Genomic DNA, 24,201 nt, shown 5'->3' on the forward strand with positions numbered 1-24,201 from the left:
TGCTGGAAATCCAGTGTTTTCTACTCTCTCTCTCACCTGCAGATCTTAGGAGGTGAGCTGCAACTGCATATGCAATAAGATTTCCAAATTATTAGCTACTCTGAGCTGGTCCTAAATGAGAAACAAAAAACAAAATAGAGCCTGATGCTCTATGCATGAAAGATAATAGGCAGTGAATGAGTCTGCATACCTGGGAGTGTGGCAGCATACCTGGGAGAGTGGCAGCCTACTGCTCTGAAATTACAGAAGCAGTACCCTGGAAGATGATCAGCATCTTCTGTAACACGTCCATACTTCCAGTGAGGCCTTCAAAGTGCCCATACTTGGAACACTGAAGTGGAGCTAATTTGCTTAAGCCCCAAAAGCCCACTTACATGCTTCTGAACTGGCAGGGACAGGAATGAAAACAGAAATGCAACCAGATATGCCCTTCCAGGGCCCTATTTATTAAGTTAATAGAAAAATAAGATCATTTAAGTGCAGAGGCACTGTAATCCACTCCATGGTGAAAAGATATCTTGGGTTAGCAGTAAACAGAGTTTACAATACCTTGTAAACAGACCTCTCTACAAGCAAGAAGCATACTGAGACATGACACACATTGGATTAAAAGTTCCCTGTTGCAGCAACACTCCACACTTCTCATCTGGCAATTTCAGACAACTTTGCAAAGGATGAGAGCATCCTTTGCTCTGTTTTCAGAGGAGCACAAGTGAAACTAATGAAATACGAGGAACTTGCACTGTAAACAGTTGAAAAAGTGCCACAGCATTTTCCAAGGATGATGGCTTACCCCTTGTTAGGTTTGTATTGCAATGAAAAATAATGGCCAAAGCTATTGTGCATTATGGAATTTTTTAAATTTTTTTTTTTTTACATTAACCTGTTGCATGGTTGAATAAAAACATTTTTTTTTTCCTTAATACAGTACATGGCATTTCTCCTCAATTGCACCAGAAGTAAATTTGGAAGCACTTTCAATTTGTTTTATAGGCAAGTAGGAAAGAAAAACCAGTCAGGCAGGCTTTCAATCTCCTTTCCATCTCCCTGCCCACTGCTTTATCCCCGCCTTTTCACATCTCCGAGTCCACATACATTCCATTGATCAGGTAATCCACTTGTGTGTAATCCTTCTTCTTGTAGCTCTCATAGGCCTGCATAAGGAAGAGAACTATAACAGTTATGAAAAAAAAAGTACCAACTAAAAGCACTGCAAGAAGCAAACTTTTATCCACTAAGTACTGAGTTAGGGGCTCGGCAGCAATGAGAAGATAGTCATTGTCCATGTCCCGAGTTTCTGCAAGGCCTGAAGCTGTTGTTCTGGGTGCATCTGCTGAAGCTGTGGTTGTTGAAAGACTGTGATATGTTGACTTTATCCCATGCCTGGTTGTAACTTCTGCTGTAGAGGCAGTAGTTAAAACCATGGCACCTCTTGTAGAGCCCAGAAGAGAAGTTAATTTACTCAAGGATGTTGTGGCTGTATTTGCTTCTGGCCCTCCAGGCAGCTGTGGATTCGCAGAGTGTGAAGTGTCTGAGGGGGTGAGTGCTGTGGCCCGAGTGGAAGCAGCAGAAGATATTCCTGCATCCTGCAGGATGAGGGTGGTCGATGTTGCATTCGGTGTCGTCAGGCCAGGTCGAACACTGGTGGGGCTACTAGAGAGGGGAGTGCTGGTGGTGGTGCTGGCTTGAGCCATTTGAGCACTTTCTTCAGAAATGACAGTGAGGGGAGAAGTAGTAGAAGCAGGGAATGATACTGAGACAGAGCTACTATTTCCTGATTTTTCAGTGGCAGTCACAAGCTCGGTGAAATGGCTGGAAGTGGAAGCAGGGATGTTACCAGAAGTGGGAGTAGAGGCAGTGGATGATGTATTTTCAGGAAGGAAATCAGAATCTCCAGAGGCATTTGAGGCTTTGGCAGCTGTCTCATAAGCTGTCGCGAGGGCAGTTGCATTTGTAACGTTTGTTGTTACGGCTGTGGCTGTGGTGGTGGTCGCTGTGGTGGTGGTAGCATTGCTTGCAATTGTTTTGTTTGCACTTGCTGCTCCATCTTCCTTCCGAACCTCGAGCAAATTCCTCAAGTGAATCTTGTGAGTCCAAGCAGTTGAGGAAAACAGGTTTTCCACATTGCGTCGGTCAACCCATGCGTTCACCATCCTCTCCTTTTTCTGTGGATAGCTTTGGTGGTGAAACAGGACTGTTTCCCTTTTCCCACTGACAATTTCTTCAAAAAGACAAAACCAATGAGTTTCATAAGAAGAAAACTCCCAAGCTGCAATCTAACCTCGTGCCCCCAGCATGCAAACCAGAACATGTATTCTGCAGTACATGTAGTACAACTGGAAAAAATCAGTCCTGAAGTTAGCAAGAACATGAAAACTCGGACCCCTGCCTTTATTGCACATAATCCCTTTGGGGTTTGTTTTTGTTTGTTTGTTTCGGGATTTGGGGTTGGTTTTGTTGGGTTTTTTTTTGGGGGGGGGTGGTTTTTCAGGTTTTATTTTTGCAGGGTTTTTTTGTTTTGTTTTGTGTTTGTGGGTTTGGTTGTTTTGGTTTTATTTTTCCACAGACCTCTGGCATTTGCCCAACCAGGCAATTAATTCCACAAAAGGAGGTTAATGAAGTACAGAGCTACAATGCAGAAGCACATTATCAACAGGAGCAGCATTACAAATGCCAGCTCTTGAGCGAAGAATTATGCTTTCAAAGTCACACAGCATTGACAAAGGCTTCGTGCTTAGATTCATAATTTTCACCTCTCAAAACTGAGTGGAAATTTCCACTTACACTTTCATACTTCAGGAGAATTTCCATCACAACTAGTGATCTAGATTTATAGTGACATAAATCACATCTGCTTATCAAGGGTCTGGTTGCTACGTTGCAGAAAAATCTTTGCCAACCTAAAAGAACCATGAACAAACTTTCATTTTTTTAAACTTGGGTACAGCAAACTCTCGGAACATACTTTAGAAGATTGATTCCCCAATTACCAACAAGCTCCATTTTGTTATGGTGTCACTTAATTGAAATTGAAGACCCTGGCACTGGAAAATCACCATGAGCAATTGCTGCTAAGGCTGCTCTGTTTATAGAAGCAGCCCGCTGCCTCTGGCACAAAATCCTGGCAATCTCAGAAAAAACAATGCCAAGACATTTTCCTTTCTCTTAAAAAATATAACTACATCTGTTACGCCTTTATTTTCCAAAGGACAGCGTGTGGAGTGCAAATGGTGCGAATGAATGATGTCTTCAATATGGAGACAAACTGCTACTCAGTAACAGTTACAAAAGTTACTCAAAGACACATCATGCACATTAAGTGCCAGAGCCCTTACAAGGTTAGTGAAAGAGTTTTTCCAGTGAACTGACTTTACCTACAGAACCATCCTGCAGGCATTTCACAACCCATCTCCCTCAGATGAAAGCCTCTCAAGGTCTAAACATAGGCATTTAAAGCAAAAGGACCAGGATCCTGGATTTAGCAGGAGCTTGAAGCATGGCATTACCTCCAAGCAGATCTTTGATGTCTTGTTCTCCAGCATTCTGGCACATGCTCAGCTGGTGACACTGCAAGAGGATGCAGTGATTCTGGTAGGGCACAGACCAATTACAGTGATGGTTACCTGAAAACGGCAGAAGAGAAAATGAGTCACTACACAGAGTATACTGAACACACTGCTTCATGGCTGTAATTAAAAACTTAACACAAACCCAACCCAATAGCTGGAGATCTGGCCTTAAAGGATCCTGACTCAGCCTTAGTGAAAATAACTCAAAAGCCAATGAAATCAATATAGCAGCTGCAGCCTCCCCAGCTGCTTGCCTTCTGGTAGTAACACCTCCAAACAACACAGCGACATAGCGTGCACTACAGTTTGGACCCATCTAAATGCTAGCATTCATCTAGATGTCTTAATGGGGGCATGGGGGGTGTCAGTGGAAGAGACGAAACTGAGAAGACACCCATCTCATCACCCATGGGAGACAACTGTCATCTCAGTACTTCGAGTTACACAGAAATTTACTCTTCATCCACTGAACAATGACATCATTAGCCATGGGAGCCATCACAGAAATTGTCTTTAGGTAAGTCAAATCCCAACACAAGCTAAATAAGTTCATGACAGCAGGAACTCTCTCTCCTGACATCCTTTCAAACTCACTAAATTCTTTCTGGGCATGTCTACATAGACATAGCCAAGCTTTGAGGGAAGAAATGAACCTCCTGCAACCAGCACTGAGGAGCCATCCAGTTGCCCAGCTTTAACTTCCCAGCATACAGGAGAAGTATTGACATACTGGAGCGAGTACAAGGGAGACTACTATGTGGCTGAGGAGCTGAAGCAGATGATTTAGATGAGTGGACAGTGAGGTGAATTGAGAGCTGGCTGAACAGCAGAGATCAGAGGGTCATGATCAATGGAGCAGAGTCTGGATGGAGGCCTGTCACTAGTGGTGTTCCCCAGGGGTCTCTGCTGGGTCCAGTCCTGTTCAACATATTCATCAGTGACCTGGATGATGGGATAGAGTGTAACCTCAGCAAGTTTGCTGATGATACCAAGCTGGGAGGAGTGGCCGACACACCAGAAGGCTGACCATGAGCCAGCAACGTGCCCTTGTGGCCAAGACAGCCAACGGTATCCTGGGGTGCATTAAAAGGAGTGTGGCCAGCAGATTGAGAGAGGTTATCCTCCCCCTCTACTCTGCCCTAGTGAGACCACATTTGGAGTACTGTGTCCAGTTTTGGGCCCCCCCGGTTTAAGAAGGACAGGGAACTGCTTGAGCAAGTCCCGCAGAGAGCTACGAAGATGATCAGGGGGCTGGAGCATCTCCCTTATGAGGAAAGGCTGAGAGACTTGGGTTTGTTCAGCCTGGAGAAGAGAAGACTGAGGGGGGATCTCATCAATACCTATAAATATCTAAAGGGTGGGTGTCAGGACTAGACTCTTTTCAGTAGTGCCCAATGACAGTACAAGGGGCAATGGGCACAAGTTGGAACATGGGAAGTTCCATCTAAATACAAGGAAGAAATTCTTTCCTGTGAGGGTGCCAGAGCAGTGGCACAGGCTGCCCAGGGAGGCTGTGGAGTCTCCTTCCCTGGAGACATTCAAAACCTGCCTGGACGCATTCCTGTGCCCCCTGCTCTAGGTGTCCCTGCTCAAGCAGGGGGGTTGGACAAGATGATCTCCAGCAGTCCCTTCCAACCCCTACCATTCTGTGATTCTGTGATTCACAGGAAATTCCAACTCTATGTCAAGGGAAAAAATTAGTTTCCATCACAAGGGCACTCAAACACTGGGCTGGGGGGCCCAGAGAGATGGTACACTCTCAAACAGGTCTTGCACAGCCAGATCTAAGTCTGGTTTGGACCAGAGACCTTCAAAAGGTCCCTTCCTGCCTAAATTATGCTATAATTTTATGTACTATCATGGTAGCATGCAATTGATTTCTGGGACATACGCTGTAACAAAAAACCTCACAGAAGATAACACAATACTCAGTGTGGGATGAAGCAGATGTGTACTCAACTGACCACCCATCAACGGATTAAAGGGCACTTTAGTATACGGCAGGAGAAATTACTTTCTGTGTTTTGTTAGAAGTGTGAGAAAGGGCAAAGAACATACCTATGTGGTATATATGGCTATATTTAAAGGTCTTATCTACAAAGAAAACTACCCTCACTGAGGATTAAGGCTATGGAAAACCTGAACTTTTCATTAAAAAACTCCCCTTTTACATTACCACATTTATTAAAAGGGCTTGTGGAAAATTTATGAGCTTGGAGAAATCCCTGTACCAACAACTGCTGTCTGTTTTGACAGCCCTGAAGAAACTAGCAAAGGTCAAATTTTACTTTGATAAAATGTTAAGAGAGTGACTGAAACCATTCAAAGCCTTTAAAAAATTATACTTAAAAAGTGATAAAATGAAAAGCTTCAACAGTTAGACAGAGCAGGAGATACAGCAGCAGCTTTTCAGGAAATTAAAATCCACGCCTCAGAAATGAAAGCCTATTTGGATATGCCCTGATTCCTAATCCCACCTCCTGTCCCTCGCTCGGTAAGTCATGCCAGTGGAGAACTGCAGACCATCTACTACTGTAAATTGTGCCATTTCTCACTTATAGGGAAGGGGGAAACAAAGAACCAGCAGCATATCTTGCATTGCCTACATATTCAAGTCAGTCAGTTCAGAAAGGTCAAGAGACTAATGGGGTCAGGATGGTTAAAGGAGCCTGGTTTCTGCTGCCATCAGCATGGCACCTGGCTGCTCATAACTTCCCTGCTGCTCTCCAGGACAACTGGATACCTGTATTGAGCTGGACTGATTAGTACTCCCTTTGATGCAACTCTAGACTGAGGCTCCAGCTGACGCATCCACTGCAAGATACATGCCACCTGTGCCTCCTTTTTGCTCACTTCCAATTAGGAGACAAAAAAAAGTGGAAGTACAACAAAAGCTCTTCAGAGCTATTTTGAAAGGAAACCATGTAGGCAGATGCCAAGGTCTTGCCCTACCAAACTGCTTTATTTCATTTTTAAGCCTGCTGTTACTGGAAAAAGATCACAGATGCCTAAAGGCAAGCAGGAGCCAGATATGCAGATGTATTGTGGAAGCAGGGAGCAGGAATATTTGGCCATGCAGCCACATCATATTTTCCCTTTACTTTCCCAGAGCAGGCAAGATAGCCCAGAAGTATGACCAAGTGGCTCTGTGCTCTGTGCTCAGAGCCAGACTGCTCAGATGGCCAAGATGTTCCCCTCCAGTCCTAGACTGGCCACCCTCTGAACATGGCTGGGGTTACAAAGGGAAGAGCGTGGGCTTATCTTACCTCCTACACAGGTTCACTGTGCTCACCAGGCATCTGGGAACCCTGGATTGCCAGATCTTTGCTAAGATGGGCACTTTCTCCATCATCTCCACTTACCCTAGCAGCACCTGGAGACTTGAACCCGTTGCATTAGACAACATACGGAGGTTAGAGTTACTACCAATGCTGTCAGCTCTAGAGAGTTTTGCTGCTTTTATTAGCATATAATTGAAGTGTCAAACTGTCATGATATCGGTATGATCATTTGGTGATACGTTCATTTGTTAACTACATATCCTGGCCTCTGGCAGCCATGGATATTCAAAGGCGATGCTGGAATAGCTAGACCAGCAATCATTCCCTTTTCTGCAGGGCACACCTGCGATGTGAATGTACCAGCAAAAGCAGTGCTTTTTTTTGACAGTTGCACTACTTCGCTAAGGTAGTGATGTTATATCAGCAAGGGTATAATTTACATCTTCTATAGAAAAGAGCCTAATCAGCTAAGAATGTTATTTTGCCACTTCTCCCGGCAATGTAGCTATGACGACATCTCCCCATGCAACCTTGGCCTGCAACTTAACACTATAATACCTTAAAAAGTAACAATCACTGCTCCTTTACAGACAGTTACATAGATGTAACTATTTTAACATCTCTGCCTCAGGCCTCATGTTGGTAATGAAAGAAAGCACAAAAATAAATATACTTGGGGAAGGTGGGAATGGAGAACAAGAGCAATAAAGTTGATCTTAAAATCTAAAGCTAATTGTAAAAAAAAAAAAAACCCAAAAACCTGACATTTCAGGTCCTTCTCTCCAGATGGCTACGCATTTATGTGAAGAGTTTCTATCTTTTCCATCTCCCTTGACACTAGGTAGTGCAACAGACCAGTCATCAAGTAACAAATAGGAATTAAATTGCTTCAGTGGGTTTAATACAGAATGTAAAACCTGAAAAGGTTCATGCTTTGGGGTTTAAGTTTCACATGGCTTCCTGAAGAGGGAATGGGTCACCTAATTCTAGAGGCTCAACTGCCTCTGCCCAGCAAAGCTAACACTCAGCTGGACTTGCTTTGTACAAAACACGTCAGTAGAGAACAAGGTGAAGGGTACAAAAGAAGTAGTTGAAGTCAGCAACAGGGAGAATCATACACCCAGATCATCTCCCAGCCCTGACCCCAGACTGAATTCCTTATGTCCCTCCTCTGGAAGACGTCGCACCTTATCAAGATATCAGGAGGTTAAGATGACACATGCACAGTGTTTAGAGATTCTCAGCTGGAACAGACAAACATGCAGTGATACAGACCCTAAGCGTCAGCACAGTCAGTGTGAATGTGTCATCTCTCTAGCATTTACCACCTTAAAAAGCAGAAGCTAAAGTTCTCACAGGTTTGGTGCCTGGGAAACAAACCCCTCATAATTCACCTCCTAAATAAAACAGTTTAGAAAGGTGCTTTCTTTCCACTATGAAGGGACATCTCTTGTTTAAAATATAGGTTTGAAACGACTGGGCATTAAAAAAAAAGGCATCTTTATGATGTTGCTATCAATCTGGTTGTCAGACACTCATCCATCTAAGCCTAGGTCTCATCTTCATGCAGCATCACCAGTTGTTTGTAGGTGCTACAAGCTTTCACATATGGCGAGATAAAATAGGCTCCTTCATAAGGACAACTCCAAAAGACTCATTTAGAAGTTTAATTCAGAAGTTTAGAAGTTTAAAGTTCCCAGAGGTAGACAGAAGGCGGCTCTCATCTCCCCAGACTTGTTTAACCTTGCGCTTGGTTGCAGGATGCAACTGGTTTCTTCTAAGGCAGAAAAACCACACATAAATACCAGTGAGCAAAGACTACTCATTCCAGTGCAGCTGTCTCCAACAGCACTGTTCACTTGCAAACATCTGGCACTATGGAATAATCATTCTTCAAGTCAAGTGACCTAACACCACTTGCACGCTACCAGTGCACACCAAGCGCACATGCATGCTCTTTCTAACGGAAGCTAGAAGGGCCCTGGGAAATGGTTGTTCTGGATTCAATTTAACGAAAGCTGTCAGAAGTTATTTACCACCACAGGACTGCACAGAGAAGCCATAACTGTAAATGCATGTGAACAACTGGAATTAAGAAAGATAGTTGTCAAGGGAACAGAAGAAATCTTTAAGGAACAGAAAACCCAGCTGGAATTCTAGCTAAGAGACAAAAACCTCACCTGAAGCACCTGGGCTTTGACAAGCCTGCCTGCATTGCTTTTCAGTTGTAAGCCTGTTTATTTGCACTACATGGACTCCTCTCCCTTTCAGGATAGAAAACCGGTTTTCACATATACAGAAGGAAATCAGCAGGAAGAATGCAATGGCAGTCCACATCTTCAGGGTTGGCCTTGCAGGGAGGCTTCTCTTCCCGGGAGCAATTCTTTCTTATATCACTGTCAGAAGCACTGCAATATGCCTACTAAAAAGACAAAAAAAAAAAAAAAAGAAAAAGAAAATTATCAATTTTTATTGAGAGCATTCTACTAAACACAATCCTATCAGAAGGAATGGGGGAAAATGTACTAAAAGCAGGCAAGTATTATTACACACAACATACAGGCAATGACGCGCAGGCAGGAAGAGAAAAGACCATTCCCAAATTCACGGAGAGGCTCTTTCTTTGGAAAGGGTACTTTGCTCTTCTTTCCTCAGGCCCCAGCAGAGAACAGCTCAAGTCAAAAGGCATGTGTGCAAAGCCAAACTCAAAGCCCACAGGTGTATGGCAGCACAGATATGATGCCTTTTGACTCACTCTGGGACCCTTAATGTTGTTCCCCGGCTCAGCAGAAGGGTTTGCACCACCTTGAGCACACTGATAACATGGGGAACTATCGTCCTGGCCCTGCCTTTACACCAAGTCAGTCAAAACCAAGCACCAATCTCAGTTGATTCCTGCTTTGATTTTCTGCTTGTTGCAAAAAGCTAAAAGAAACTTTGACTGAAAACAAGCAAAAGCCAATATTTCAAGTCTTCCAAGATAATACACAGAAACATCAGCTGTTACTGAAGAAGATTCGCACCCACAGTAAGCCTTCATTTCCCTGTATAGAACAATAAATAGGCAATGTCTTTTCTTCATTACCAATGCACATGCGAGACCTTGTCCCAACAGATGGACTCTCATCCTTGAAGTCACTGGAGCAGCTCCCATTGACTTCAGAGCAGATCATCAGCTTCTGCCTGGATTTACCCTCTTGTTTCCAAGACTTTTTAAAGCTTTATATGAACTTCCAAACAGTTCGGCCTGAACCAGACCAATTGTAAGTCTCTTCCCTAAGTAGTTTTTAAGGGCAACCCTCTTCCTCATCACTGAAGCAAGCTTTAGTCCTCATGCTGCAGTTATGAAGAAGAGTGTCATGGCCTTCAGAGTGTGTTGAGATTCAACTTTGCGTGACATCTCTGAGGTGTACACGATGGCTGCAGATGAAGATGCAAAGGCAGTTCACAACACAGAACGAGCAGCACTGTGAATGGTATGAACAGCATAGTGAAAAACATCCAACAGACATTGGTAACATGCGTAAGACCCTGATTTAGCCATCCATGCAAGAAGTTTCACCCTGAGCTCTCAACTCCAGTCCCAACCGTGCTTGTGAATTTAAGAATCTGAATAACAGCCTTTTTTCCTCCAAGAAAAGCCAAGATAACATTTATTAGATTTGACTCCCAGATTGCAACATTTTGATGCCTCATACCATGAAATTTTTGTTTCCAAATTTTCCTCCATACCCTATGTCCTACAGCCCCAAACAAGGTAACAGAGTTTTAGCCTCAAACCCACCCTGCCTGAAAAAGGGTGAAATATAAACAGCTATGCCAAGCTTTGCAGAGGACATACAACATACAGGTCCACATTGGACTATCAAAGAGTCAAAGATGGTGACAAAAGTTGATATGAAAATGCAGTGCCTCAAATTCAGCATTCCTAGTCACCCTACAAGTGCCCTTTTATTTATTCTAATAAAAAGAGTTATTTTGCCTGTTGAAAATAGATGGAGCATTTCTACACCTTCTGCTCTCCCAGAGATCAGGGAAGCCTGAAAGGACCGGAGTGTAGGGTACTTCCACCACTGACATTAGCTTGAGCACTCCTCTGCAGCTTTCCCCCTGGAGTAAGTGTGCACAGCATCACGCTCATTTTGTGTGAGCAGGTTTCTCACTGCAGCCACAAGTTCATGCCTGGGTCATCCCACCTGGCAGCTGGATATATTTCTAAGTCTGACCTGACAGTACAAGTCTTGGCAGGGAAAGGCAGCTCACCAGCCCCATCTAGTCCTGTGTACAGGAGACTGCACCGGGTGTCCAGCCAGCACCAGCTTTGTTGGGTCTCCCATTTTGCACTGTGCATGCACAGTGCAGACTTGCTCATTCCTTCTCACCACTTGCTCTTCCAAGTGCACCTTAGCGGGAGTTGAAAGAATCAGCGCAGGAGAGGAGATGACCTGTGCGATACACAACCACAGCTCCTACAACATGGTACATGGGCATCAGCTGCTCAGGAAAGCAGCCCCACATTTTCAGCAGGAAATTGGTAATATGAATTTGTGTTATTCAGCCAAGATAACTTCAGTACTTTTCCCACTGTTCCAGATTACAAGGCACTTCAAGTTTGCCTTAGCCTTTAGCACACTCTTGCTGTCACTATTAGCATAGGCTGTAGTTTAATCTTTGAAAACACCAGTTGACAAGAGTGGGAGCAAGGGGGAAAGCAAAGGAAGATGTGAAATACTCTGCCCACAAGAGATTTTCCTAGAGTGGACAGATCATTATTGCTGACAGACAGCAAAAGTTTGCTTTGAATTCTGAATTTTTCAACTTTAGGCAAGGAATTTGGGTTCCCTCAGGGATACCTCAGGTACCTCACCAAGACACTCAGAGCACCATTTGTCAACTTTCACTCCCACCACATTATGCAGAAATAAGTGCACTTTTTGTAAAATTCACAGGTCACAGGCAGAGATTCAGCAAGCAGTATCTGACCCACAAAAACAAAAGAAAAAAAATACATCATTAAAGGTAAATTTTACATTTTAAAGAGAGTCCAGCTTATGTTTGCTGTCCCTTTTCAAGGTAAAAGGCTTACAAGAAATGATATTTTATAGCCTAAGAAGTGACCCTGAGAATGAACTGGCTGTGCAATAATGTATGCATTTACTGTTTCAAAGAAAATAGTAAAAAAAACCAGCAATAAATACAAACACAGACCACTCTTATTATAGTGGTTTTTCCTATCTTTACTAATACCTTTGTAGTTATACTAACCAACCCTCAAAGAATAAACATCTTCTGTTGCATTTTAGAAATGCAGATATAGCAGCATTATACCTATGCATAAACACTGTAATTATTATTATTGTAGTTAAAATCTCAGTCTTTCAGGACAAATAAAATAATCTTCATTAAGATTATTAAGATCTCAGCTGACCCCAAAACTACATATATTTGTAAGATAAAACATTGTTCACACTCAGTGTCTAGAAGCTGTTCCATTAACACAGCTGTCTGTCCCCCACGCACAGAGATGCTTTGTATGCCCAACCACATTAACCCACCACATTAAGCCCTTCCCATCACAGCTGACTTTGGTCCCACTTCACTGCAACAGCTCCAGAGGAAAGCAAAATCCCAGTAAATGCCTCTCATCTCTTCCAAAGCACCTGGCAGCCTTTCTGGATTAGGCCATCACCAGTTAGGGGGGACATGCCAAGCTAAGACACCAGTGGTTTGTGTCCCTTTTTCACTCTCACTAAACATGGGATCCTCAGGGGCCAACTGATAATCCCTCCCTCAAGGTGCTCAATGCAAACTTAAAAGCTTAAAATATTTTTAAATGTTCTTTAGCCAATTATAAAAATACCTTTACAAATGGCAGAGTGAGCATGTGGACAAACACAATATACAGACTAAGTACAGCACACAAACAAACAGCTCATTTTCAAGCCCAGCTAGGAGATAACCAGAGGCAGTCATACCTTAATGCAGTCCAGGTGATGCTTGGGATACTGTTTTAAATATCAGAACCTCCAGCTAGGGTTTTTTTGTTGTTTTTGGCCTCTTCTACCTTAGCACAATCCCATACGTTCAGAACAAGAGTCGCAATTACTAGCAGATCACTTCTCCCAACTTAACTGCCTTTTATAATTACAAGAAATAAGATTTCTGCGTTCCCATCATAATTCTAGCCAGTCCCATGTGGCTCCACTTGTACTCAGAGACCCCACTGAGCACCCACACCGCACAACTACATCCCAGAAAAGCACCAGCTAAAGCTTCTTCTCCAGAAGATGTTGCTTCCCAGAAGAAACCATCTTCTGGCTGTTGGAGACAACACAAAGGAAGACATGAACACTACTGTTCCCATCAGAAGTAATTTTGAGAAATCAGGGCAAAATTCACTCTTTGAGCACTACCTTCTCCATCTGTAGAGCATCCCCAAGGAAATTAAAAGTCAAGCCAAACCACAGAAGACAGCCACAAATAAAATCTGGGAAAGGACTACACTCTGAAAAGTGCAAAGTTTACTTTTACCATCTGTGGCTATAACTCGGCAGGGAACAAGCATGCTGGAAAACCAGAATAACTTTGAGTCAACAACTGAATGACTGATGACTTTGCAATGTACACACACATCCAGAGGGCATTCCCTGCTGGGTTTCAGAAGCATTCCTGCCTTCTTGCTGATCTCCCTGTGCTTGAGCCAAGGAATTTGGGGGGTAAAAAAATCCAAAGTATTATTTCAAACAACATTGATTGGGGTGATGTTGCAAGAGCAGAGTGAGGCCTTTGGAATCTAAACCCCTTGCCTTCATGCCCTCCCAGCCAGCCTCAGCTGCTCCTGGTTAAGCAGCTGCAAGGCGCATGCAGTGACTGCATCAAGGCAAAAGGAGAGATGTAGAGCAAGACAAAAATAAAACATGGGAAGAGGGAGTTTGTGTGTGTGTGTTAGAGATCACAGGTACAAAGTGAGCAAAGCAAATAATTTAGGGCAACACATGCTCCTTTGAGTTGTCATTAAAGAGCCAGCAGACACTGCCCCAAAATTCGTACTTATAAGCATGCATGGACTAGGCATAAAATAACGTCAAAGAGCTGCAAAGAATTCTTCTCTCCTCAGTATAATAAAGCAGGGAAAACAAGGGTGAAATATCTTTTCCAGACAATGATGCTATTCTCCCATCAAATTGAGAAGACTTAAGGCCTGGTTTCAACTTGCAATTGCTGCTAAACACTTCACGTGTTGTCAGCTCTCAAAGCAAGTGCTATATTTCCCTCTTTAGGAAAACAGAATTAAACCAGATTTTGCTAAGGGACAACAAGCACGTCTCATTTTGTGGCTAGAGGCTAGAATGCAGGAGGCAGGGAATCTGTGCTGCAATTTTGAGAAGCATTTGGCTTCCCAAGCTTATCTCCAAGGCTGAAATTGCTCATGTGGATAGGTCTGGAGAGAGAAGGGGTAGTACCAAGGCATGTGAGGTTGACCCACTGCCACCTCAGCATGACCAGATGAAGTTATATCATTCTCTGAACAGCACCTTTAGAGCCATTAAGTTCCTTTGGCTCCCAAAAAAAGTTAATGACCAGTTACAAAGTTGTACAGAACGTCACATGCTATCAACAATGAAGGACGAACTGAATAGAGGTTGTGAAGCAAAGAAGCATTAGAGGTTACAGGGGAGCAAATGCTTTACTAGATCCCTGGTCTGGACACAGTTTCTTTGACTTCCCTAGATGCCTGCACAGTGTGAAGCTTTCCCACTTCCTTAGGAAATTCATTTGCTGCCCCAATACAGGTTCTCCATGCCCCCACTATTTCTAGTATTAATAAAATGCTCCTCTGGGAGGAGGACTGAGGTGGAATGTGCATAGTTCCATACTTTCAGAGGAAGTTGTGACAGAAAACGTGCCTAGAAATCACTGAGTCTTACCTCATGGATACATCAGTCAGGCTAGGATGGTGACCAACAAGTTGAATCTTATAAACACCTGGGGCTGACATGAGACCAGCAGAGCATCGGAGGCTGATCTGCTGCAACAGTAGGATGAAAGTTACACGTGCTCCAAAATGTGATTCTGAGAAGAAACACTGCCAGCTCAGGTCTGAAAACATCGCTTATATTCCTTCTTCAACTACACAACTTCTTCAGAGCGTAACATTGCACAGGTGTCCATGTACTATGGAAGAGCTGGCACACTCCTCACTGCAGCAGGCAGAATAGGATGGTGGATGGACATAGGTTTGGTCTGCTGCTGCCTTTTCTGATGTTTCTTCTGATACATATCCACAAAAAAGATTAAAAAAAAAAATCCTACAAAGCCAAAAAGTCCCCACAGACTGCATCACGCTGGAATCTGTTAACAACAGCCCAATAAGCAAAAACACTTTAATTAGGCAGCCGTAAAGTTATAAATCTTCTCCTCCCCTAAATATGAACCACCTCCTTCAGTTTGTAGTGTAGTCCCCGTCTATGATTCAATCTCCCATCAATCTGCACAACGCACACCCCACAGGAAAGGCAACTGTGATGCCTACAGCAGTATCTACAAGTTTCAGGGAATGCACCAAAAGATGCCAACATCTGCAAACAAATTCAAAAGAACAGACAGCAGCCCTTCTCAGCGCACCCAATGCACCCTCTAGATTCACATTTGACCAACTTAGACGGAGTTATTACAACAGAAAGCAAGGAATAATCCAATATCACTGAGCAGACAGCATCTAAGAAGACTGCTCCATTGTCTGGAAGACTGGTGGGGAAATGGTGCTTTTTAAAAGAAGTTTGCAGCTGCTAAAGTCTTTCTCCAGCTGCCACATATTACTCTCTGCAAGAAAACCCATTCTTATGCTCATACATGGCCAAACATAATAGATCAGGACTTTCAAGGTGCTCTGCATGAATAGAACAAACACCTTAAAGTCTCTTTCAAAGAGGTGGAATGCCAAGTTTTGCTGAGAAACTCTGCAATCACACTTGGACTTGGCCAATACATGAAAGTCACAAGTATAAAGCATTTCAGGCTCCATGCTGACAAAGGCACATTATGCTACACAGGGCCAAGGCTGCACAAAGCTCATGAAGAACAGCATCTCTGCAAGGTCAACACCACCACACTCCCACAAAAGGAATGGAAAGCCATTCCTTGGTGGATTAACTGCAGGCTCTAAACAGCAGACCTCATTCACGCAGACATTAAAGTGTTGTTTTCTTCAGGTTCAAGATTTTCATTATCTTGCTTAATCTTCCTTTCCCTACCAAGAACCCAGAGAGGAAGGTAGCTTTAGTGGTTAGAGCCCATGTCTGACAGTGACACAACCCAGCCTCAGGCTCCTTCCCCCTTCCAGTTTCCTGTGGAAGTGATGCAGGGCTACAGATTCACAATCTTCAGCACATTTAGCCGCAGTGGGTTTTGTGGGTGGGTTTTGGTTTGTTTGGGTGGGGTTTTTTTTGTGGGTTTTTTTTTTTGTTGTTGTTAGTTTTGTTCTGAATATTACCAGCTTTAACCATCTCCATCTTTCTGTGCCTTAGTTCCCCACACATATTCCTCCCTCAGGGCATAAAGCAGACAGCTTATATATTTGCTACCCGACTACTGAGGGCAGCCCACGCTGGCACCATTGAGGCTTCATGGCCATTGCACTTTGCTTCTGAGAAAATAAATGTTAAAGCCTAAAACCCCCAAACCAGCATCTCCCATCCATCACCCTTTCTCATCCATGTTAGTGCAATGTTCCGCAGTTCAGATAGTGAGAAGTACTACTCAGTGGGACACTGCTCCTGTGAAAATTGACCAGACAGCTGGTTTTGGAATATCTAAAACAATCCAGTTTTAATATAAAGAAAAAATTAACTGCTAAAGGCTAACTGCATAAAGCTGTGACTGGACAAAATATCTGTCAACAAAAATACTTCCAAGCAATGAAATGTGCACTATGGCTCAACTGCAGCCTTCCCTGGTCTGATCCACACTTGAAGCAGCTAGCAAATTTTCAGACATGCTGTTGCCTCATGGGAACAGGAGATCATACACAGGGCATTTCACACGTGTTTTGAATTAAACAGCTTTCAACAAGACCCTCAAAAGGAACCATCCCAGTGCCACATGAACTCTGCAGCCATCGAGCTAATACACAGCAAAGGAGATCAAGAAGGGTAAAAGGCAAGTTCATGATTTTGGTTTCTCTAAGTGCCTGCAGAACCAGGTACCCTGCAGCATGGGTGCTTCATGCTTGCTGTGAGATTCCTTTAGAAGCTAGAACCAGCACAGGGTATGCGCACCAGAATAAACTGTGTCTAAGGTGCTATTAAATTCAAAACTGCCAAGTCTGGAGCTAACAGAGACTTAAACAAGCAGCAGCTTCAGCTTAAAGGTACAATTAACCAAGTGTTACTTTTGGAGCAAATAAAACTGCCCATGTGTTAAAGTCTGGCCACCCACCCACCTCCTGCCCTGCAGAATTTTACCACAGTCAGCAATTTCCCAGCAATACCGTTCAAGTTAAATTTCCCTGAAGTTGATAGTTTCAGTGCTATCTTTCACTTCAGGTATTTTTGAAATATCATTATGCTCCTCTGTAGGTTCATGTAGCTGTAATACTAATTTTAGGCATGTAGAAACAGAGGACACATCTCCATCTAGAACACAAGATTTTGCAAGTTTGCTCAGGAATTTAAGCCTGCGCATAGTTTTCAGCAGGGTTACACACAACAGTGATGGCACCTGATGTTATAAAAGCATCAGGCAATACTGTGGAGAGCTCAGAAACAGAGAAGAACGTTCAGACATCCTGGAAACAGCCAAAACATGGTCCCATTATGACTGAAGGGGAACTTCTGCTCAGTGCTAAAAGGAAAGCACTTTTGGCTATTTCTCCTTTCTGCAAGGAAGCAGGATCTTTGTGCATATCCTGAAATATGGAGAATAAAAAAAATTTAAATTAAAAAAATCAAAAGATATGTGCCTCTACCTCCAGTTATCCTCACAAGCAAAATAATCTAAAGGCTCCTAGATTATAAAACGTTCCTTCTTTTTAAGCTAACTACTCTGATTAAAAACAAAGGCAACTTTATATGGAAGGTCTGCCAGGTGAGATGCAGCAAAAAGACATTCCAGCTTATCACAACACAATATGATACTGGGGAGCTTTTCACCATATGTATGTTAGCACAAATCAAAAGATTCTCAAACTCTCTAAGCCAGGAAGACATTTATAGCATTACCAAATGAAGGTTGCTGGCACGTGCCTACCTTCTTTGTGATTTTGACAGCTTGAAAGATGTGGAAATCACAGGGCAGGGTGGGTGGGGAAGCTTAGCCAAGTCCATTTTTTCCAAGTAAAGAGAGAATCAAATGCAGCAGCAGCTCTCCTTATCCTTGCTGGCTTTCCCTGTGGTAGGTTCTTCATAGCCAGTAAGTCTTCAAGTCATGTACCAACCTGAATTTAAACTTATCAGTCATCAGAACCTAGAAAAAAAACATCTTTCCCTCTACCTACTCTCATGGATGTCAATGGCTGCCAAGGCAGCCCTCATAGAAGTGCTTCAGCCCAGCTCTTGGGTTTCTTGATGGCCACAAGGCAGCAGCTGTGTTCTCCTACCTCATTCTGGGTTCCCTCTTTTCACTTTCAGAGGAGTTCATTTAAGTTTTGAGTCCTGATGCTAACTGATTAATAGGTCAAAGTAAATAAGCTTGGTTTGAGCTCCTCAAAGCTTTTCCAGTACAAATGTCTTTGTACAAAGAGCCCCTTATTCATGGAAGAGACAGTGCACAGGCAGTAGCAGGTTCTTCTGAACATTTCTGGGCTTGATATGGAAGGTCTGTCTATCTGTCTGCTGCTGATGTTGCTTACAAAGACTCCAAAACTATTCCATAGGGCTACCTGAATACCATGGGCACCTACAGACAAGTCAGCAGGGCAGCTCACCAAGAGAGATTACAGCTATCACAAACATCAGTTTAACTTATACCAAAGACATGGAAGTGAAAAACTGAATGTTTTCCCACAATCTTTTTTGTGTTCTGTAGTTTACTGAACAGATTGGGTCCAAATACAGGTATTTTCTGAAGCACTCTTGGATGCCTCCATACTTATCTCAGTCTTCAATTTCTGCTCAGCAGTACAGCAACAGACTATGGAAAAAACAAAAGTTAAAACCCCTCTCTCAACTTTTAACACCTGAACTTGAAACAGAGAAAAGAGGTTATTCTTACTCCTCCAGAAGTTGTGACCTAAAAAGCAGCAGCACAGACTGAACCCATTAGGAACTTCCAGCTACTGATTTTATGCCAGAGATTCTCTGATCCTGTAACAAGGGGAACAGTAAATGAGAAAAGCCAAAATACCAGCCCATCTTAGTCCAAAGATGTGCTCAGCATACAGTAATTATCTAGGTCAAGAGACTGCCTGGGGGAGGTTGTCCACGCATGGACAACAAAAACAAGGATAAAGACAAACATGTGAAAGCCACGCTACAAGGAGTAACTCTTACTGCTCACTTCGATACACTGAAGGGTGCTTTGAAGACTTCGGCTCCAAGATAATCCAGTACAAACCTGCCTGATATCATCAGATTGCAGCAGAACACCTTTTCAGGTCAGGAATCAACAGGCAGAACACGCTGTGACTGAAGGAAATCAGATATAAAACAAAAGTCATGCCGAGAATTAAATAATTCACACTTGAATTAACATGCATGTCCTGCCTACCAAACCCCACCTTTTGCTCCAAATCCAGTTTGCTGCTAGAGCCTCTACAAGCCTAGAATGAAAAGACTATAAATGCAGAAGAGTGAGGGCCCAGGTGGCCAGCACTGAAGTACAACACTTCTTCAGCCTCATCCTTTAAAGCAAGTTTAGGATCCTCAGAACCAGACATCAGACAAACCCACCCCCACCCTCTCTGCTACTCTTGCTCCTGTTAGAGACTGTTCAGCTACTCATGAAGCAGCATTAAATCACACCAGTAAACTGCATCAGTTTAGAGCCAGGTACACAAGGTGAACTGGCACCAATTCTGCCTTTCTTGAAAGATGCAATCTGTAGTAAACCAAGAACTGCCCCATAAAGCAGCAGAGTCATCCATACAGAAGGACAGGAACCTCAGTGACATAAGGCATGCTCTGGTATCATAACTGCCAACTATTAGGAAGTGTATTTGCTTCTTAAAATCATCTGGAAACCTGAAAGTTTCCAAAGGAGATCAGAGAAAACTCCAGAGCTATCTTTTAAGTGACTGTATGACGCAGAGGACCAGCAATCTCCTCTTCAGGTTGCCTCTCTATTCTGGGTCAGTTTAGCAAAGAACCAGCATCTTCTCAGGAAGCAGGGTCCTTTGTGGAAGGCTATGGTGATCTCAGTAAGAAGCTGGAAAAACCACTGCCCAAGTTGTTTCTGGTAAATCTAATGCCAATGCTGACTTCCAAAGGCCAAAAATTAAAGAGGCAGAGAAAGTTAATTCCCCTAGCCTTAAGGCATGGTTGGGCACAAGGTGCCCTGGCAAGGCAATATGAAGGAAGATTGCAGCTGATGCCAGATTTTCACCTTCTTCATTAACAACTGGTAGGCATCAGGCTTCAGCAGCATGAAGCCACCAACTTTCAAATATAAACAAACAATATACAGAAAGAACATTCCACTGGATGTTGGGCAACCACCCTCAGCTCTTCCAGCTCTCCTCTATAACTCCAGAGTTTGCTTTTGTACGCCAGCCTTTCACACAGAAATCTGTCTTTAGGCTTATAAGGCAAAAGCCAAGAGAGCAAATCTCAATCTAGCAAGAACTAAGTCTTACAAAACCTGCCACGGTACTAAAAAAGGGTGCATTTGCTTTTAATGCAGAAAAGACTTGGCACACTCCACTTTATGAAAGAATCTGCTCCAACTGGGACACTGTGACAGGACCTCTCTGAAACCAGAAGCTGCGACCAAGTTGCATGTCTTGTTATCTAGCATGGTTAGCCTGCACCTAAAGCTAGCAATAAGCTTTAGTGTCACCTACAAAACATTTGCACAACCTGTTCTTGGCTACAGAATATTTATATATTCAGCAAAAGCATGAGATAACCTGAAAGCACAGCTCGAAGCCTGATGACATTGTATCAAACACCTCTTCGTCACAGGAAGTACATAAATTATTATCATAATGTCAGTAACCATGAGGACTTTAGAAGGCAGAGTGCAGATAATATTCAGGTGAACCACCATGGCGAAGAAGGGCTCTCCATCAGAACTCTGCTCCAGGTCCAGGGTCCCAGTTCAGAGCAATGATGCCAGACACGCACAGGGAGCACGAGCTCCAGCAGTGCAAGGAGACACCATCTCCCCACTGAATGGTAGAAGTACTTGACTGTTCAGTTACAGCCAGGCTCTCAGGAGAATTAGTGAGTTTAAAGTGCGAGCTCTTATAATAGCTCTGTTAAACCCTCCCGTGGATGCTTGCGTGTTTGAGATGCCACTTCACAGGACAGCATTTTTACTTCAATGACCTGAAATTGTATCATGAGGTAAATCTGCCCAAGCAGATAATGAAGCAGGAAAAAAGTGCCCTCCAATGAGGATTAGATGTTCCCAGCATGGGTTGGGGCTTTTTGTGGTGGTTTTTGGGGCTGGGTTTTTTTTTTTTGGTTGGTTGGCTGGTTTGGGGGCCTTTTTTGTTGTTGGGGTTTTTTTGTTTGATTGGGTTTTTTAAATTTTCTTTTTATTTTTTTTTAAATGACAACCATCTGAAAAGGAATTACGCGTCCTCTGGCAGTGATAGGCCAAGACAGAAAACTCTCTCTTCCCACATATTAACATCTACAACATCAACCTCTAAAACACTTAAATTCATGCCCACCATTTCAGTCTTTTCTTTTTAAAGGTGCTGCACATTTCCTTCATTTCCCTCCAGCAACAATTTTCCAGGAGATGAGAGAAAAAAAAACTGAAATAAATTTGTACGTGCATTTTATTTACAAATTCTCTCCTTCATCCAGATGACCTTTACGCAGATGAATTGCCATATGAACGCCAGTGTTACGGCTGTATGTTCATTGGATGACATTCACTGTATCTTGCTCAGAAGCAACAGTAAATGTGAATGCTTGGGCAATTTTGGAGCATGTATTTAGCTCCAGAAAGAACCTCTGCAGATCTAATCTTACTGAGTTCAATATGGTTCTGCAAACAAATTTGTCCCAAGACACGCAATAACCTATGAGCTCATTTAGCAAAACAGTTTGCAGTTTTTGGTCAACTCCCACGGGACAGCTTGCCCACTCCACAGTTTGCATTACATCTGTTTCCACTTTCAGAAGGGTCAAAGAACAAGTGGAGAACATACCACCCAGAAAGAACTGCTTGCTAATATTGCCAAAACCTGCAGACAAAAAGAAAGCAACCAAAAGCCACAAAACTCCTACCTCACCAGCATTTTCTGTTTAGATTTTATTCTAAAAATCTCCTTCATTCAGGTATTTCTTATGAGGATGGGTCATCAGCATTGGAAATCCACTTCTGTTACAGCTGTTTATTCACTGAATGGATTTCATTGCATCAACACATGTCCAGCTGCCAGACATGATGAGATTTTTTTTTTAAAGCCTATGAATCCTCACTCCCTTTGCAATGGACAGAAAAGCAACAAACAGGAATCTATGAACACACCGGATCCAGTCAAAAGCTGTTTGCTAAATACAAAACAAACCCCACTTCTGTGCTCTTGCTTTTCAAGTCAGCTGGTAACACAAGTCATCTACATTACAACCCCATCCAGGCCATGTGCTTCTCAAACTCAAGCAGCAAGTGACCCTGAAGAAAGTTATCAGCTGTTTCCATTTCAGCATATCTGCCTTAGATAGCAATTCTTCAAACACAAAAAGCATGTGTTTAACTTTATACATGATAGCAAGTCTAGCAGAACTAATGGAACCTGTGACCTGCATAAAATTAAGCCATGTAACCACTGGCATGCTCATAAATTTGCATTCCCCTGCTGGCTTCACTGCCTGAAAAGTGCCCACTAGAGCCAGGTATACTCCAGATGTTGTCAGTGATGCATTTCAGCCACAGCACATGCATACTCCAGCCATCTCAGAGATGGTCACTGCAGCCAGAACACATGGATCCTGCCATATCTACAAGGCAAATATAAACTGTTCACCATCCCTCAAAAAAACACTGTAATAGATGAAGAGGTATATTTAGGCTTTGTCAATTATCAGTTAATAATTGCCAATTATCTTGGTGTCAATTATCACCGTGCTTCATGGCTTTAGGAAGAGTCAACACAGCTTTCGTATCAGGATATTATATTTCATATCTAAAATCTTTGAGGCTATTCATTACAGGTGGATTTGTATAAAGGTTTTTAGTGAGGGACCATTTCAAAGTTCTAATGCAAACTAAGATGCTGTTGGCTACAGAGAAAGGCTTTTGCACGGACTGATAACTGATTAGAATAGAAACAAAGCAGAAAGAAGCTGTAGGTTTTCACGAGGACACACAGCCACCAGTGAAGTTTCAGAGATCTGTGCTGGGGCCTCTGCTCTTCAACACACACAAAAGATTTGATGAGAAAGGGAACAGTGGGAGGATATTGGCTTTTAACTGGACTGCCAGAGTGTCTCATGATACCAAGTGTCAGGGATGATGTCTCTACCCAACACTACTGACCACTGTTGAAGGCAGTACTGTACTAGACAGACCTCTGCTACCTCATGCACTTAAGGTCTGCTAACACGGCGCAATAAGCTGACCAATGAACAAGTCCTACAGCTCTTATTGACCGAATGTCCACGGCACCATTTTTAATAAAGGCCCAGGAGCAGTGGTGCGGCCACACAGTTCAGATGACAAAGGCCAGAAGCTCTTCTAGAGACATGGGAACATACACACCACGCAAATGAAGTTTATTTTGCACCAGGTAGTTTGGCCAGTATTATGACTTCCAGTTAGACATTGAAGAAGCTCTCTGCACAATTTTCAGAGAACCTCAGAATGGTTGAGGTTGAGAGGGACCTCTGGAGGTCACCTGGTACAATGCCCCTGCTCAAGCAGGGCCATGTCCAGATCGCTTTTCAGTATTTCCAAGGATGGAGACTCCACAACCTTCCCAGGCAAGCTGTGCCAGGGCTCAGTCACCCTCACAGTGAGATGTTTTGTGATATTCAGAGGGAACCTTCAGTGTTTCCGTTTGTGCCCATTGCCTCTGGTCCTGTCCCTGGGTACCACTGAAAAGAGCACTCTCCCTTCAGGTGTTTATATACATTGATAAGATTCCCCTGAGCCTCCTCTTCTCCAGGCTGAGCAGTCCCAGCTCTCTCAGCCTTTCCTCATAGGCAAGTTTCCCAGGATAGAAGTCATACCACCAATTC

At 43.2% G+C, this 24,201-nt stretch overlaps 1 protein-coding gene across 6 annotated transcripts in view; it reads right to left on the reverse strand.

Moving 5' to 3' along the window:
• Positions 1–413: 413 nt before the first annotated feature.
• C5H11orf24 (chromosome 5 C11orf24 homolog) overlaps positions 414–24,201 on the reverse strand; it is a 30,772-nt gene continuing 6,984 nt past the window's right edge. For all 6 annotated transcript variants that reach the window (XM_064452391.1, XM_064452390.1, XM_064452389.1 and 3 more), the window contains 3 exons: positions 9,031–9,272; positions 3,507–3,623; positions 414–2,221 (listed from right to left, as the gene is read on the reverse strand). In XM_064452391.1, coding sequence (XP_064308461.1) covers positions 1,074–2,221; positions 3,507–3,623; positions 9,031–9,187 — 1,422 coding nt within the window. In that variant the 5' untranslated portion in view covers positions 9,188–9,272 and the 3' untranslated portion in view covers positions 414–1,073. The remainder of the gene's footprint in view (positions 2,222–3,506; positions 3,624–9,030; positions 9,273–24,201) is intronic.

This window comes from Phalacrocorax carbo, chromosome 5 (genome assembly GCF_963921805.1).
Source record: "Phalacrocorax carbo chromosome 5, bPhaCar2.1, whole genome shotgun sequence".
NCBI classification, from domain to species: domain Eukaryota; kingdom Metazoa; phylum Chordata; class Aves; order Suliformes; family Phalacrocoracidae; genus Phalacrocorax; species Phalacrocorax carbo.